The sequence below is a fragment of the Oratosquilla oratoria genome, chromosome 12 (genome assembly GCF_046742065.1).
Source record: "Oratosquilla oratoria isolate Oo_2021 chromosome 12, ASM4674206v1, whole genome shotgun sequence".
Classification (NCBI taxonomy): domain Eukaryota; kingdom Metazoa; phylum Arthropoda; class Malacostraca; order Stomatopoda; family Squillidae; genus Oratosquilla; species Oratosquilla oratoria.
This window is the reverse complement of record NC_134788.1, coordinates 68506590-68524387: the sequence shown is the minus strand read 5'-3', so window position 1 is coordinate 68524387 and position 17798 is coordinate 68506590. Positions and strand designations below refer to the sequence as shown.

At 38.8% G+C, this 17798-nt stretch overlaps 1 protein-coding gene across 1 annotated transcript; it reads left to right on the top strand.

The window, feature by feature from the left end:
• The first annotated feature begins 483 nt into the window (after nt 1-483).
• LOC143030495 (uncharacterized) lies at nt 484-16995 on the top strand. The gene is made up of 4 exons (XM_076193644.1): nt 484-825; nt 12339-13584; nt 14402-14451; nt 16918-16995. The coding sequence occupies exons 1-4, from the start codon at nt 484-486 to the stop codon at nt 16993-16995; spliced, it is 1716 nt and encodes a 571-aa protein (XP_076049759.1).
• The last annotated feature ends 803 nt before the right edge of the window (nt 16996-17798 follow it).

Here is a 17798-nt window from a genome sequence, read left to right as displayed (position 1 = left end):
TAATGGCAAACAAGAATACGATGTCCTCTTTTCGGCGGAACTGCCAGTCCGACCATTTCGACAACAATTTCTTTTTTAGAACATAGATATATGTATGTATGTATGTATGTATGTATGTATGTATGTATGTATGTATGTATGTATGTATGTATGTATGTATGTATGTATGTATGTATGTATGTATGTATGTATGTATGCATGTATGTATGTATGTATGTATGTATGTATGCATGTATGTATGTATGTATGTATGTATGTATGCATGCGCAATCAAGAAGAGAAGTGAACTTACAAAGTTGTTAGAGATGGCGTCTTTAATTGTGTGGGACGAAGTCGTAATGGCAAACAAGAATACGTTGACCGCACTCGATATAACGTTGAGGGATATTCTTGAAAATTATAAGTTTATGGGAGGAAAAGTTTTTGTTTGTGCTGGAGATTTCCGACAAATTTTACCCGTTATACGTGGTGGCGGTAAGAACGATGAACTCGAATACTGTATCAAATCGAGTTACATGTGGGGGCGATATAACAAAACTGGAATTAACCGAGAACGTACGCCTCAAGAAAAATGATACAAACAACATTAAATTTGCACAAAAATTGTTAGAAATCGGATCACAAAATGACGGGCCTTTGGAACTTGAGGAAGGTTTTGGTGTTCAAGTAAAATCCCGTGAAGAATCGATAAATAGTATCTACGGGGACTTGGAAGACAACCATCTCAACGTTTCATATTTTGAACAACGAGCTATAATATCACCTACTAACGACGATGTTGACAGTGTGAATCTCATGATCTATGACAAATCAAAGGAAAAAGAAGTAATTTATTACAGTACTGATAGAGCAGTGGAAGAAGGGACCGATATTCAAAATTCGGTATTTAATGCCATGATAAGTCCTTCTCTGCCTCCTCATCGACTTCAAGTGAAAATTGGAAGTGTAGTGATGGTTGTTAGAAACATTTGCCCTCCGAAACTGTGCAACGGAACGAGGCTTTTAGTTACTAATCTGAAGAAGAATATTATAGTTGGTAAAATTGTAGGGGGTAGTTATCGCGATGAACAGGTTATGATCCCTAAAATAACGTTACAAGCTCAAGACACTCCAGTTAGCTTCAAAAGAAAACAATTTCCAGTCAGATTAAGTTACGCGATGACAATAAACAAGTCACAAGGGCAAACGTTCGAACGGTGTGGAATACTCTTGAATACAGTTAGTGTTTCGCTCATGGTCAATTCTATGTCGCCTGTTCAAGAGTAACGTCGTGGAATTTTTTGTTCGTCTATACTGGCTGGCATAAAGTAAATAAAGAATACCGGTTAAGACCTGCCACGAACTGTGTATATAAAGAACTTTTCTCGGATAGCGTAGTGAACATTCAAGCGTCACCTCCTGCTTCTGCAGTAACAGGCGAAGAAACAGAAGAATTTATCCCCATAGCTGAAGAAGAACCCGAATTAGGTGTAGTTCCAATACTAAAGGACGCTTATAACATTTCAGAAGAAGACGCCGTCAAGATGATCTTACCTGATTTTGCCTTCGAAGAAAACGTTTCAAATGAAGAAGAAAGTAACAGTAGTAATGAAGCTGAAAACCCTGTCACGAAAAAAATGGAAGAATTAATTATGGGTCTTAAAGAAGAGATGACTAAGAAAATGGAGGAAATCAAGGAAACGGTCAAGCGGCAAAGCGACGACGAAGATATTGCATCGTCTCCGCCTCGAAAAAAGAAGAAAGTTGATAATGGAATAGAAAAGAGCGACGTCGAGGATGTCTCATCTCCTTCGCCTCAAAGCAGTAAACAAATTATAGACGAAACTAAAGTTTCTGATGTAAATAAAAGTTAAAATGATAAAACCTTCTTTTATTTCAAACACATTCAAGAGGTAGAACAAAGTGTGCATTTTAAACCGTTTAGAAGTATAACAAAGGGGGCGCCGCAGGCCAAGACCCTCGGCGTAGCCGGGACTGGCGCAGCCAGTGGGCTTGTGAAATATAGAATAGAACAGAAAATATAAATAGAAAAATAGAGAAGATATATATAAAAAAAGAATTAAACCTTCACCTTGTTTGTTTACATATGACGTCATGGCCCATCAAGCGTTGAGTTGCACTCCTTCAGCTGTTTAATGGGCTGTTTTCGTGGCTTTATTACACAAGCTCGTCATCTTGATGTTCATTCACGATGTGGTTGTGTGTATGTGAGATTCTTCCTACATGCACAGAATGGAGAGGATTTTCAACTTGGAGTGAACTGGCATGATTTTTTCATTAAGTTTAGATATTGATTGGTTGATTATTCCCACTCTTTCAGTACGGGAAGAGAACAGGATCATTTCATGCCAACCATCTAATTTTAAAGACTGCCTGTTGACCCCATAGTAATTTACTGACCCCTTTCGACCCCCTAGCAATCTACTGACCCCCTAGCAATCTACTGAGCCCCTTTTGATCCCTTGGATGGTCTCATCGATCCCTGCGGGTTGATATAGACCACTTTGGGAACCCCTGGGCTAGGCTATACTATACTATAACAAAAGGTTAGAATTAAGGGTGGTAATTTGTCAAGTTTTTGGTAAAGAAGTTCAAATAAACTCAAAACCACTGGTCCAATTTTATTGAAATTTGGAATACTTGGGTTTTATGGGTCAACAAATCACCAGAGCATGTCAAAAACAATGTGGAACATCTCCATCATACCAATTTTGCCTTTTCATGATGTGTACGGGCACAAAAAAATTGAAAAAAAATTACCCTTTAAATTATTGTTGTATATGAAAGACAATTTCATTAGAAACAAAATACTTTTTAATTTTCTTAAAAATATATACATATATCAAGGTTTTTCCCCCTTACAAGGGAGGTAACCACAAACAAAAAGGCAGAAAATCATTCCCACCCATTCCATCCCTAAATACACTCCACTCCCCTCCACCTTCCCCCTTATCTTAGCACCTCCTGGATGATGGGTCATCCCTGCACCCTGTCCACTGCCCTGGGTCAGAGGCAGTGTCACAAGGCACAGCACATCCACAGCAAGGCCGCTTCATTAAATCGGCGACCCCCCTTTCCGTCCCTTCATGCATAAAAGGAGAAGACAGGGAGAAATCCCTTCGGGCTGCGTCAAACTTTGCTCACACATACTACCTCACCCCCATCCCCCCACCCATTCCACCTCATGCAACATCATCCATATACAACCACTCTCCATGAAGGGAGATACAATTTTTTGAATTATTATTAAAAAAAATGTATACCAAATTGTTTGCAAGACATTACCATAAAAAAAGGTTAGAATTACAGGTGGTAATTTGTAAAGATTTTGGTAAAGAAATACACAAACTCTAAACCACGTGTCCAATTTTATTAACATTTGCGATACCTGAGCTTTAAGGGTCAACAAATTACATGAGCATGTCAAAAATAATGTGGAACATCTCCATCATACCAAATTTGCCTTTTCATGGCAACTATTAAGTTGTCAATTTAGAGATGATCATCAGTACAATCCAAACCCCTAGCCCAATTGACATACAACTTGGCATGTGAAGGTTTTATGGGTTAACAAATCATCTGAGCATGTCAAAACAATGCAGGACCTTCATTTTAAACCATTCTGACTAACACCTATCATGTTGCCATGGGAACTTTTGTCAATTTAGAGATAATCATCCATAAGATCCAGACCCCAGGCCCAATTGACATACAACTTGGCATGTGAAGGTTTTATGGGTCAACAAATCATCTGAGCAGGTCAGAAGCAATGTAGGACCTTCCTTTTGTACTATACTTACTAACACCTTTCATGTTGTCATGGCAACTAATCAGTAAAATCCAAACCCCTGGCCCAATTGACATGCAACTTGCCATACGAAAGTTTTATGGGTCAACAAATCACTTGAGTATGTCAACAACAATGCAGGACCTTCCTTTTATACAATTCTTACTAACACCTATTTTGTAACATGTTCCATCAATGTAATGTATATGTAGCTAAAAGAAAATTGCATATATAGGTGCCTTAGCCCTTACCCTTAGATTGCCTCTCAGTACACTAACCAGTCAGTACTGCAACTATCTTAAGACCTAACTGAGATTTATGTTGAAATCGGTGAATTATTTTTTACACCAATTTACTGAAATAGAAAAATGGATAAAGTCTTTTTGTTATCTATTATCATGATAATCTGAATAAACAGCCTTATTTCAACAGCTCATGTCTATCATCATCATCATCATCATGAAACCCAGAGGAAAATTTGTCTGCCTCTAGACCTCTACTAGTCTTGAGACTTCTCATGGACATGGTTCATGACATGGAATACTGACCATATCATTAATAGTTATTTCATATACTTGCTATCATAGCCATAGCTGGCTATGTAATAGGCATAGCATAGCCTGTCCAACATCTTAAAATTCATACCATAACAGTGTAAATATTTTTTGTGAACAACACCCTCTATGACTACTACGCGAAGTATCTCCATTATATCATGTGTTAACAAACATGACTAAGTATCGGAGAATATGCCTACATGTTATGCATTAAGCCACAGCTGTCACATTACCAAGAATCTTACAGTTGCTCATTTCCGGGAGAAAACTGGCTAAAAGATAGGAATATTACATTAAGATATTCATATATAGGCACTTTATTTTTAGATTTTTACTCAGGAAACTAATTTGCAATGGGTAATAGCCAAATTTGTATTTAAATTGGTGATTATTTATTTTTTTATTTTTTAACTGGGCATACACTTGCAGAACAAGAAGACAATTTGATAATCCTGTGCATGTGCTGAATGCTACAAGCATTCAAACTGATACATACCCATTCAAACGGGCCACAAAAGATGGCGGTGTAAACATTACATTCACAATGGTAGCGCCGTCCACAGGTTCACACATAGCTAGTAAGGGTAGTGTGGATATTTATGAAAATGTTTGCCAGTCTCACAGCATCAGTTACCTATACCATTGGCTAGCTCATATCATTCTGATGTATTCTGAACCACAGATATAAGTACTGCAAACTAATAGTAATGTCAGTAGCTGTTAGAAAAAAAAAGAACATCTTTATATTTACCAAGGGGCTAGAATAGATTAGGCCAGGTCTCACATGTGCAATTCTTATCTCTATCATTGGCTAGCTCTTATCATTGAGAATTTTGAACCCCATTTATGAATAGTGCAAATTAATAGTTATTTTGGCATCAATTTTTAGAAATTTGAGACAAGCAAACACTTTTATATGTTATGAAGATGTTTGCTGGTCTGGCAGCTGCAATTTTGACCAATATGATCACTGGCTAGCTCTTATTATTCTAAGTATTATGTGCCCCATGTGTAAGTACCTCAAATTAACATCAACATTGGTAGTGATTTAGAGAATAAATGAGACTGGCAAAACTCTTTGTTTATCAACATATGCATCTTGTTTGCTTACATTGTTCATATATTCTTATTGGGGATGGGGCTCCATCTTGTCTTCCAGAGTACAAAAATCAAGAATTTATGAAGTTCACTCTAAATTTGATATGCACTGGTTGTGATATGGGAGTAAAAACTTTTTGATATTCACTTACATAATCTTGCATAGATACTGGATGCAGGTCATATGACCTAAATGTCCAGATCATTTTCAGCTTGTTGGTATCATATTGGGATGGGAGGTATGTTTATCAAATTACCAAAATGATATATTAGGGTAAATTCACTTGGTGGTAATAATTGAAAATGGAGGATGGTGAAGATAGACAAAAATATGGTGAACAAATGAAGAGAAGACTAGATGTAAGCAGGGTTGCTTCACCATTAGGTGTCATCCCAAAAAAGTTGCAACATGGAAATGGTTCAGAGCAATCAAAGGTACAAAAATATTGCATTTTCAGGGTTTGCAACAGAAAGTGCAATACTAGGTAAAGGTATAGATTTGGAAAGGGAAACAAGGTATAGAAATATTGTATGAAATCAAGAGATTACATAACTTACTCTCTTACTCTGTTGGTTGTCAGGTCGGACAGCCCTTCACCGGTTTCACTATGCCTCTCCAGATGGTTCCATCTTCTGCCACCCTGTCCACATCCTTCCTCACTCCATCCACCCATCTGTATCTGGGTCTCCCTAATGGTTGTCTGCCCTCTATTCCTCCTTCCATCACCTTCCTTGGTAGTCTGTAGGCAGTGCCCATCCCACCTTGCTCTTCCCCGTATTTCATCCTGAATGTATAGTTGTCCAGTCTGATCTCTAATTTCCCTATTATGTCTTTGTCTCCATTTCCCTTTTTCTTCATCATATACTGGGCCGAGGATTCTTCTCAGGATATTGTTTTAAAAAATTTCCAGTCTTTTCTCCCTTTCTTTTGTCAGTGTCCATGTCTCACATCCGTATAGGACTTTTGGTTTTATTACAATGTTATATGTTTTTATCTTAGTTCTACTGATGGTCCGACTCTTCATTACAGGTGCCAGGGCATGGTAACATCTGTTTCCTACAGCTATTCAGTCATTTATTTCTATGTCCAATTCATTTCTCTCACTGACAGTGGATCCCAGGTACTTGAACTTATCAACTTTCTTCACACATAGTGATCCAACTTACTCTTCTCCTGGTGTGTAATTGCCATTTCTACTTAGTTTCATAATTTCTGTTTTCTGCTCATATCATTTTAGGCCTATTTGTTCTGCTGTTCTCTGGAATACTGTAAAGATCTTGTTAATTTCCTCCACAGTCTCAGCCACCACATCGACATCATTGGTGTAGGCAAGGTGGGTTATCTGACCATTGGATAACTTAGCTCCACCTGGATGGTTGGTAATCTGCCTGACTGCTTTCTCCAGTGCAAGATTAAAGAGTAAAGGTGACAGCATACATCCCTGCCTAAGGCCACTGTGTATATTGAAACTGTATCTTTCCTTCCAACTCTTACTGTACATCTGCTTCCTATGTAGCACATTTTAATGAGGGATATTAATTTAGCTGGAATATTTAGTTCTGCCATTATTTGCCACATTGATGGTCTGTATTTACCTAGTTGTATTATACGGGAAGGGAGCTATGCTCATGGTGACCCGTCTTTGTATCTCTCAGCATTAAGTTTTTTCTTAAAATCTTGAATAGTGTTTGTACACACTGCTTCTTTGTCTAATTTGTTCCAAGTATCTATCACTGTGTGGGAAGCTTTTTTTTTCAGATCTCTTCTGTAACTATCTTTTTTAAGTTTCTTTTCATGTCCTCTTGTTTTTCCATTGTCCCATTTCAATAAATCATTCTTATCTAAGATTTCCATTCCTTTCATAATTGTGTAGATAGTGCACACTATCATAGTGCTTGTTTGAAATCTACAAATAGCTGATATAGGGTCCTACCATATTCATAATATTTCTCCATTAGTTGTCGGACTGTGTGAATAAGATCCATAGTTGATCTGTTTCACCAAAATCCACACTAATATTCCCCCAACTCCTGTTCTGTGTATGGTTTAAGCCACTTCATTAGAATTCTTGTGTATACTTTGTATACCACACATAGTAGGCTTATTCACCTGTAACTTATAACATAATATGTTGGAAGACACAAGGCATGCATTAAATGAAATACTGAAAGGAAGAAACTTGGTAATTATGAGTGACTAATTCTAAGGAAATATGTTGGGAGATGACAGTGAAGGGTGGAGAGGACCTTTGGGGAAGTATACTACTGGACATGACCATTGAATACACAGTGACTCGCTGGATAAAATAGAATACCAGATATAGAAATAATGAGGAACTGTTGGGACTAGACATAACATTTACATCAGAGCCTGAAATTGTGGATAAAATGGAATAGAAGAAGACCAATTGGGAAGAGTGACCACATACTAATTGACTTTGAACTAAAAGAGGAAATTTATTTGGGAAGAAATGAGAAACACAAAAAAGGAAGGCTAATGTACAACTAGACGGAATTTGGGAAACTCAGAAAATTCTTTCAAAAAGTGCATTGGGAAAACTTCTTTAATGAAGATAAACAGATGGAAGAGAAATGGACAATATTAAAAGAAATCTATAATGAAGGAGTGGATAAATACATACCAGAACAAAAACAGGAAGAGGTGTACATTAAATGCTGGTACTACAAAAAATGTAGTGAGGCAAAAGATAGAAGAGACAAAGCTTGGAAAAGGTGGAAAAGAAATGGCTAAGTGGCAAATATTGATCAAACTAAGAAATGAAATGATTGTGTCAACAACATTGTATGGGGCAGAAACATGGAACATAAGAGAGGAAAAGGGGAGTCTGAATGTGTATTGAGATGAGGCACCAGAGAAGTATGATAGGGGTTACTAGGCTAGATAGAGTGAGAAATAAGGTGATGAGGAGAAGGGGGGTGGAAAGGGAGTTGGTAAATAGGGTTGATGAAAGAGTATTGGGATGGTTTGGACACATGGAAAGAATAAGTGAAGGACTAGTAAAATAGGTGTGGAAGGAGTGAACATGTGGGGTCGACCTAGGATGAGATGGATGGATGGGGTAAAAATGGGCATTGGGAAAGAGGGGAATGTCGGTTGAGGAAAGATGGGGGGAGGACAGAAGATAGGGGTGAATGGAGAATGGAAATGTATGGAATTCCACAAGGTTCAGTATTAGCTCCGATAGTTTTTGCTGTATATAATACATATAAATGACATGGATGAAGGTGTAGAATGTTATATGAGTTTCTTTGCAGACAGTGCAGAACTACTAAAAGTAAGTACAGAAAAAGACTGTGAATCACTACAGAGTGACCTGGACAAAGTCTGGGAATGGTGCCAAAAGTGGGAAGTGAACTTCAACACTAAGAAATATAGTATAATAGAGTTTGGAAAAAGTTAAAAAAGAATATCATGACAATATGAAATTGGATCTAGGAGTAATCATTAAAAAAGACATGTCCCCAGACAAGTATATAAACAAAATAGTCGGAGAAGCCTACAATTGACTAAGATCAATAAAGGTGGCTTTTGATTACTTGAATGAAAAAATGGTAAAAAACATATTAGTCACACTGATAAGACTAAGATTGGAGTACACTCTGACACTATGGAAATCCAGCACAAAAAAAAAAAAAAAAACATATAAAGGAATTAGAAAGAAAATGGAGAAAAATATAAAGCAATTAGAAAGAAAATGGAGAAAAGTGGGATGTGAGCCAGTTGTTGTTTGCTGATGACACTGCGCTTGTAGCAGGATCAGAGGAGGGATTGAGGAAGTTAGTGACAGAGTTTGAGAAGGTGTGTGAAAGAAGGAAGCTAAAGATAAATGTGGGTAAAAGTAAGGTGATGAGATGTACAAGGGGAGAGAGTGACAGCAGGCTGGAGGTGAGCATTAAGGGTGAAAGACTGGAGGAAGTGGATATTTTTAGATATTTGGATGCAAATGTGGCAGGAAAGGGAGGAGTGGAGGTGGAAGTAGAATGTAGATTGAGAGAAGCGAGTAAATGCCTTGGTGGATTAAAAAATGTAATGAGAAATAGACATCTGGAAATGGATGCTAAGAGGAGGTTATATGAAGAAGTGATTGTACCAACAGCATTGTATGGGGCAGAAACATGGAACATGAGAGAGGAAGAGAGAAGGAGTTTGAATGTGTTTGAGATGAAATGTCTGAGAAGTATGATAGGGTTACTAGGCTGGGTAGAGTGAGAAATGAGGAGGTGAAGAGGAGAACAGGGGTGGAAAGGGAACTGAGAGATAGGGTTGATGAAAGGATATTAGGATGGTTTGGACACATGGAAAGAATGAGTGAAGAAAGATTAGTAAAAGAAGTATGGAAGGCAGAGGTGGAAGGAGTGAATATGAGGGGGCGTCCTAGGATGAGATGGATGGATGGGGTGAAAGGGGCATTACAAAAGAGAGGAATGTCTGTGGAGGAAGGACGGAAGAGGACAGAAGATAGGGGTGAATGGAGAGGGGTTGTGTATAGATGATGCTGTGATGCATGAGGGGGAGTGGGTGGGGGATGGGGGGTGAGGAAGTATGTATGGAAAAAAATTGACGCAGCCCGAAGGGATTTCTCCCTGTCTTCTCCTTTTCTGCATGAGGGGATGGAGAGGGGGGGTTGCCAAATTTATGAAGTGACCTTGCTGTGGATGTGCTGTGTCTTGCGACACTGCTTCTGACCCAGGGCAGGGGACAGGAAGCAGGGATGACCTGTCATCCAGGAGGTGCCAAGATAAGAGGGAGTGAGGAGGGTGGAGGGGAGTGGAATATATGGGAAATGGAATGGGTGGGAGTGGTTTCTATGCCTTTTTCTTTTTGGCTACCCCTCATGTAGGGGGAAAAAGCCTTTGGTATATGTATGTAGAAATAATCCAAAGAGCAATGACAAAGATGGCCCCAACTCTTTCAGAACTGACATACAAAGATTGTCTAAATTGGAACTACCAACTCTGGAACAAAGAATAGAAAAAGGAGATTCATTGGTCATTTATAGAATCAAGAGAGGCATGGAAGTCCTTGACAGAGAAAGCTTATTAAAGTGGAATAAAAGAACAATGATGAAAATTCTTTAATGAAGAAACACAGGTTGGAGAGAAATACATACATATACCAAAGGCTTTTTTCCCCTCTATGGGGGGGTAGCCAAAAAAAAAAGGCATAGAAACCACTCCCACCCATTCCATTTCCTATATATTCCACTTCCCTCCACCCTCCTCCCTCCCTCTTATCTTGGCACTTCCTGGATGATGGGTCATCCCTGCATCCTGTCCACTGCCCTGGGTCAGAAGCAGTGTCGCAAGACACAGCAAGGCCGCTTCATAAATTTGGCGACCCCCCCCTCTCCGTCCCCTCATGCAGAAAGGGAGAAGATGAGGAGAAATCCTTTCAGGTTGCGTCAAATTTTTTTCTCATACATACTTCCTCACCCCCCATCCCCCACTCACTCCTTTTTTAGATCATTGAGCTCCCTGTTAGTTTCAGCATTTTGTTTTTTCAACTCATTCACTTCTTTATACATTGTCCTGTATTCAGCTTTCAGATCTATAATTTCATTTATTAGTTCTGTAATTCCCTGATTTAGAATATTTTTATACCTTGATTCCCTTTCCAAATCTATACCTCTACCTAGTATTCCACTTTCTTTTGGAAACCCTGAAAATGCAATATTTTCATACCTTTGATTCCTCTTGGATGTTTCCATGTTCCAACTCTTGGGATGACACCTGATGGTGATTCAACCCTGCTTACTTCTAGTCTTTTCTTTGTTGGTTCATTATATTTTTGTCTACCTTCATCATCCTCCATTTTATATTTTAACCACTAAGTGAATTTACTCTATCATTTCGGTCACTTGATAGACAAAGCTCCCCTATCCCAGTATGAATGACACCACCTAGGTGTTTCCTCCAACTTATCAAAAAAGCACTGCACTCCAGAGCTCATTCTAGATGTCCACTCTAAACTGTGGTTTGTGTGTCTTAAACGATGTGACTTGTGTAACTTATTTGAGTCAGATGAACTGAATAAACCTTCCTTGAGTTGGTTTAGATTCAGGTCTTGTGAGCCCAAACATGGAATGCTATGAAGTTATATTAAAATATGACTGTTGGGGCCAGCTTCCAAATCTCATGACACAATGGAAAAGCTAGAGCAAAATTTGAGTCATTGTGGCTGTGGGTGAATGAGTATGCATGAAGCTATAGGATGATTTTCACATTTCAAATGAAAAAGTAGAATGGAATATATGATAGCTCCATATCTGTTAGTGTTTCACCCTATTTTATGATAGGTCATGGCATGTACGAATGGTTGGTTTAGGTACAAACTTGAGTATGAAAGAGTTTGTGCACAAAACTTCCAGTATCCTATTAGAATATATTGCACACATTCAGAGATAGATGTCAATAATATAATTACATTTTTCAGGATGAGGGTAAATATCATCACTTCTTTGGAAGAGCTATCTACAGATTTCATACTTGTCATACGATGAAAAGGACCCAGTGTGACATCTGTGGCACAATTATATCACTAGTCATTTTAGATATCACATGTTGACCCACACTGGAGGGAAGCCTTTCCATTGTGACCTGTAAAGCTGTGCCTTTTCACAAAAGGGTTCTCTTACAAAGCATGTGATGAGCCACACAGGAGTGAAGCCTCTCCAATATGATCTGTGTAATGTAGCTTTCTGACAAAAGAATCACTTCAAATTTCATATGATAACCCACATTGGAGAAAAGCCATTCCAGTGTGACCTGTGAGATAAAGCTTTCACACAAAACTGTCACCTTAAAAATCACTTGATGGCCCACACAGAAGAGAAGCCTTTCCAATGTGACTTGTGTGATTCAGCTTTCTCATAAAGCATGCAAGGAGGCACACAAGAGAGAAGCCTTTCCAGTGTGGCCTGTGTGATTCTGCTTTCTCAGAAAAGGGTTCTCTCACACAGCATATGAGGACCCACACAGGAGAGAAGCCTTTCCAGTGTGACCTGTGTGTTTCTGCTTTCTTGGAAAAGGGTTCTCTCACACAGCATATGAGGACCCACACAGGAGAGAAGCCTTTCCAGTGTGACCTGTGTGAATCTGCTTTCTCAGATAAGGGAAATCTCGCACGGCATATGAGGACCCACACAGGAGAGAAGCCTTTCCAGTGTGACCTGTGTGATTCTGCTTTCTCACGAAAGGGTTCTCTCACACAGCATATGAGGACCCACACAGGAGAGAAGCCTTTCCAGTGTGGCCTGTGTGATTCTGCTTTCTCAGAAAAGGGTTCTCTTTCACGTCACATGAGAACCCACACAGGAGAGAAGCCTTTCCAGTGTGGCCTGTGTGATTCTGCTTTCTCAGAAAAGGGTTCTCTCACACAGCATATGAGGACCCACACAGGAGAGAAGCCTTTCCAGTGTGGCCTGTGTGATTCTGCTTTCTCAAAAAAGGGTCATCTCATACGGCATATGAGGACCCACACAGGAGAGAAGCCTTTCCAGTGTGGCCTGTGTGATTCTGCTTTCTCACAAAAGGGTCACCTCACACAGCATATGAGGACCCACACAGGAGAGAAGCCTTTCCAGTGTGGCCTGTGTGATTCTGCTTTCTCACAAAAGGGTCACCTCACACAGCATATGAGGACCCACACAGGAGAGAAGCCTTTCCAGTGTGACCTGTGTGATTCTGCTTTCTCAAAAAAGGGTTCTCTCACACAGCATATGAGGACCCACACAGGAGAGAAGCCTTTCCAGTGTGGCCTGTGTGATTCTGCTTTCTCAGAAAAGGGTTCTCTCACACAGCATATGAGGACCCACACAGGAGAGAAGCCTTTCCAGTGTGTCCTGTGTGATTCTGCTTTCTCGGAAAAGGGTTCTCTTGCACGTCATATGAGGACCCACACAGGAGAGAAGCCTTTCCAGTGTGGCCTGTGTGATTCTGCTTTCTCAGTAAAGTGTTCTCTCACACAGCATATGAGGACCCACACAGGAGAGAAGCCTTTCCAGTGTGGCCTGTGTGATTCTGCTTTCTCACAAAAGGGTCACCTCACACAGCATATGAGGACCCACACAGGAGAGAAGCCTTTCCAGTGTGGCCTGTGCAATTCTGCTTTCTCACGAAAGGGTCACCTCACACAGCATATGAGGACCCACACAGGAGAGAAGCCTTTCCAGTGTGGCCTGTGTGATTCTGCTTTCTCAAAAAAGGGTAATCTCACACAGCATATGAGGACCCACACAGGAGAGAAGCCTTTCCAGTGTGGCCTGTGTGATTCTGCTTTCTCGGAAAAGGGTTCTCTCACACAGCATATGAGGACCCACACAGGAGAGAAGCCTTTCCAGTGTGGCCTGTGTGATTCTGCTTTCACAGAAAAGGGTTCTCTTGCGCATCACATGAGGACCCACACAGGAGAGAAGCCTTTCCAGTGTGGCCAGTGTGATTCTGCTTTCTCACGAAAGGGTTCTCTCACACAGCATATGAGGACCCACACAGGAGAGTAGCCTTTCCAGTGTGGCCTGTGTGAATCTGCTTTCTCACAAAAGGGTTCTCTCACACATATGAGGACCCACACAGGAGAGAAGCCTTTCCAGTGTGACCTTTGTTGTTCTGTTTTCTCATATAAGAATAATCTCATACAGCATGTGAAGAACCACACAGAATAGAAGCCTTTCTAGTGTGACTTCTGGGATTCTGTTTTCTCACAAAATGGTAATCTAATATATGATGATCCACACAGAAGAGAAGCCTGTCCAGTGTGACCTGTGTGGATTTGATTTCTTACATAAGGGTAATCTCAAACCCACACAGGAGAGAAGCCATTGTGGTGCTACCTGTGCAATGCAGCTTTCTCACAAAAGAATCACTTCAAAAAAACATATGATCCACACAGGAGAAAAACCTTTCCAGTATGACCTTTGTGAATCCTTGTTTCTTATTAAAGGTTTCTCACACAATATTTGTAGACCCAAGCAGATGGGCGGCCTTTCCAGTGTGAGTTGTGCTATTATGTTTTCTCAGTAAAGGGTTCCCTCATACAGCATATGAGGACCCGCACAGGAGAGAAGTCTTTCCACTGTGACCTGTGCAATTCTACTTTCCCACAAAAGAGTTCTGTGATTCTACTTTTTCACAAAAGGGTTCTCTTACACGGCATATGAGGACCCACACAAGAGGCAAGTCTTTCCGATGCAACATGTATGATTCTGCTTTCTCATGTAAGGGGAATCTTGCACACAGGAGAGAAGCTTTTCCAATGTTACATGTGCGATTCTGCTTTCACACAAAAGGGTTATCTCAGAAAGTATATGATGACTCACACAGGAGAGAAGCCTATCTAGTGTGACTTTGACAGTACATAATGACCCACAATGGAGAAGAGCCATTCTTGTATGATATAGCTTTCAGAAGAGATCTCTCACAAAACATATGAGGACCCACACAGGAAAGAAGCCTCTGATGTGCAACGTGTGTGGTGCAACTTTCTCACAAAAGTTCTCTCGCAATGCATATGAGGACCCACAATGGAGAGAAGCCATTCCTGTGCACTGCAACTTTATCACAAAAGAATCACCTCAAATATCATGTGATCCCCCCACAATTGAAAACTCACAAAATTGGGAACAAGGACAGAGAGACAGGTTCCCCCAATGAAAGAAACAGTGCAAAAACTATACAAGAATTTAAGATCAAACTGGATGCTGAAAGATACAAAAGCGGGTCACTATAAGCATAGCTCTCTTCCCATAAAAAACAACTAGGTAAATACAGGACAGTAGCCTTCCTAGTGTGACCTGTGTGATTGTGCTTTCTCACAAAAGAGGTCTCAACCATCACATGGTGACTCGTACTGGAAAGAAGCCATTCCAGTGTGACTTGTGTGATGAAAAATATTCCCTGCAAGATTTGTGCATGTGTTTGTGCACACATTTCACAACTAGTGTACAAAGGAAAAAAGTGTGTGCATAAGGTTTTGAAAATGAAATTAAGATATTGTAATTAAAGATGCAAATCCTTTAATTTCATGATAATGAATTCAAAACAAAAGGAATGTGATTTTGAGAATCTGTCAATGACCTTTGAAATATAAGTGTACAATTTCATAGTTTTACACATAGTTTTGAGATCTTTTGTATGTTCAGCAGTTATACATCACCAGTACTAGTTCAATCCAATGAAATAAATCAAGAAGCATGTTATTAGTTTTGTACCCTCAAATTAAAAAGTCTGAATACTTGATACAATCTCAATGTGTTTTTTTTTATGTTTCAAATTCCATTTGGAAAAGAAAATCACTGTTATTTCCTGCAGAAACCTACATTTCAAGAATAACAAAAGGAGCAAAGAATATACTGATGAAAAAAATGGCTACTACAAGTCATTGGAATAGTAGAGAAACATTGAAACAATGCCAAAGCAAAAATCATAATAATTAAGATAAAAGGGAGCTGTTGGAAAGATCTATCCCACCTTTGTACTTCAATTGAAAAGTAAGCAACAGGAAACAAAACAAGGCAACGACTATGTTCGGTAAGTAGTGCACACAGATATGGTTGTAATCTGTAATCTATAGCTATTTCTAAATTTACAAATGTAAATAAAATATATTCAAATAACAGAATTGCATAGAACTGGTGGATCTTGTCAGAATCAAATGAAGCAAAGGGTGTGAAGTGAAAAAGAACTGCAAGTGAAGAATGGCTGGATGAAATAATGAAAAATGTTCCACCCATTTACAGGACAGTTTCCCTGAGGATGAGGTACAAGAATGGTCAATGTGATTTTTCATCTGGTAGTGGACATGTTACTGCCCTTTGTCTTAACTATCATGATTTTCTTGCTGATGCTACAGAAATATTTAGTTTGATGTTGCAAGAAAAATTAGATACAAGATTATTTAAAATTTAACAAAAAAAAAATGGTATTAGTTGCTCTTCAGAATGAAGTTCTGAGACTTGGAAAAGTTGATGGATATTGGAGGAGCCTTTCTTGTTTCTAGTGCAGGCTGTGACACCATTTAGGAAAATTTCATTTGGATATGTTTATATAAGTGAAAAGCTACAAATATGGAAATTTGATAAATTTAGATAATGTGTATAAAGAGTGGGTGAATGCCAAAAACAAAGAGAAATAAGAAGTTAGAAGGTAGAATTAATGTTGAGAATTAGTACTGGACCTGTTTTTATATATAGAGTTATTATTAAAGTTAGATTAAATGTAATTGTTCCTTACTGGCTTATATATATATATATATATATGTATATATATATATATGTATATAAATATATATATGAATATGAAATACATATTAAATATTTCTGTCAGCTCTGTCATTATCACACGAAGGACACTTGAAATAGAAAATTAGTGCAAAAATATGTATATCCCTAATCATTTATCTTATGTATAGAAGACCAAATTTAGGAGGTATTTCTAATACACAATAAAATATTACACTAGATGGCACTTAGAGAACACATACCAGTGTCAAGAGTCACAAAATTGAAAAAGATGATTATGCCCACATTTTTCAGTTAATGATAGCAGGGTACACTTTGTATAAAATTCATTAAATTTGTATACTATACATGCCAAGGATACAAAAAAAAAAATCCTTGATCCTCATACATATCCGAATCTGCCTCAAAATCTATTAACTTATTTCTTAGTCTAAGACATGCCTTTCCACAAAATTTAATCAAACTCTGTCTATAACTTTTTGAGTACAGTTGGAGTTTGTAATGACCTAGTTCCTTTTTTGCCGAAGAACTTGAAAGGGAAGGGGAAATAGAGTGTATTGGGGAAAACAGTAGGGCATAGCAATAATGTAGAGCAATATGTCAGTATAGGACAAAATATCATTTTAGGATATACCGGTAATGTCGGTAGAGGACAAAATATTACATTAGGATGTAATGTCAAAGGACAAAATATCACAATGGGATGTAATAAGAGTGGAGGACAAAATATGATGGGATGTAATGATAGTGGAGGACAAAATATTACTCTAGGATATAATGTCACTGGAGCATAGAATATCGTTTTAGAAAGTGACGTTAGACAGAATGCCAAAGACCTACAGGTGGCCAGCGTGGAAGGGAGGGGGCCAAGGTGTACATAGGAGATTGGATGACTGTGAGGGAACAGATGTCCTTGATGGGGCAAATGTCCATGAGGCACTGAATGTTAATGAAGGACCAAGTGTCAGTATAGAGCAAGATGTCAATAAAGAACTGGATTATTATGTAAGGCATGATGTTGAAACAAAATATGTCAAAAAGAAAGAATCATGAGTTTCTTAAAACCGTATACTTTATTGCTTGTAGTATTAGGATCAAATT

Excerpts from the sequence above, each read along its gene's own strand:
- LOC143030495 (XM_076193644.1), top strand. The coding sequence starts at position 484 with ATGAACTCGAATACTGTATCAAATCGAGTTACATGTGGGGGCGATATA. Across the intron at positions 826-12,338 it reads ACAAATCAAAGGAAAAAGAA|CATGCAAGGAGGCACACAAG; the intron begins GTAATTTATTAC and ends TTTCTCATAAAG. Across the intron at positions 14,452-16,917 it reads AGATGGGCGGCCTTTCCAGT|ATGGCACTTAGAGAACACAT; the intron begins GTGAGTTGTGCT and ends ATATTACACTAG.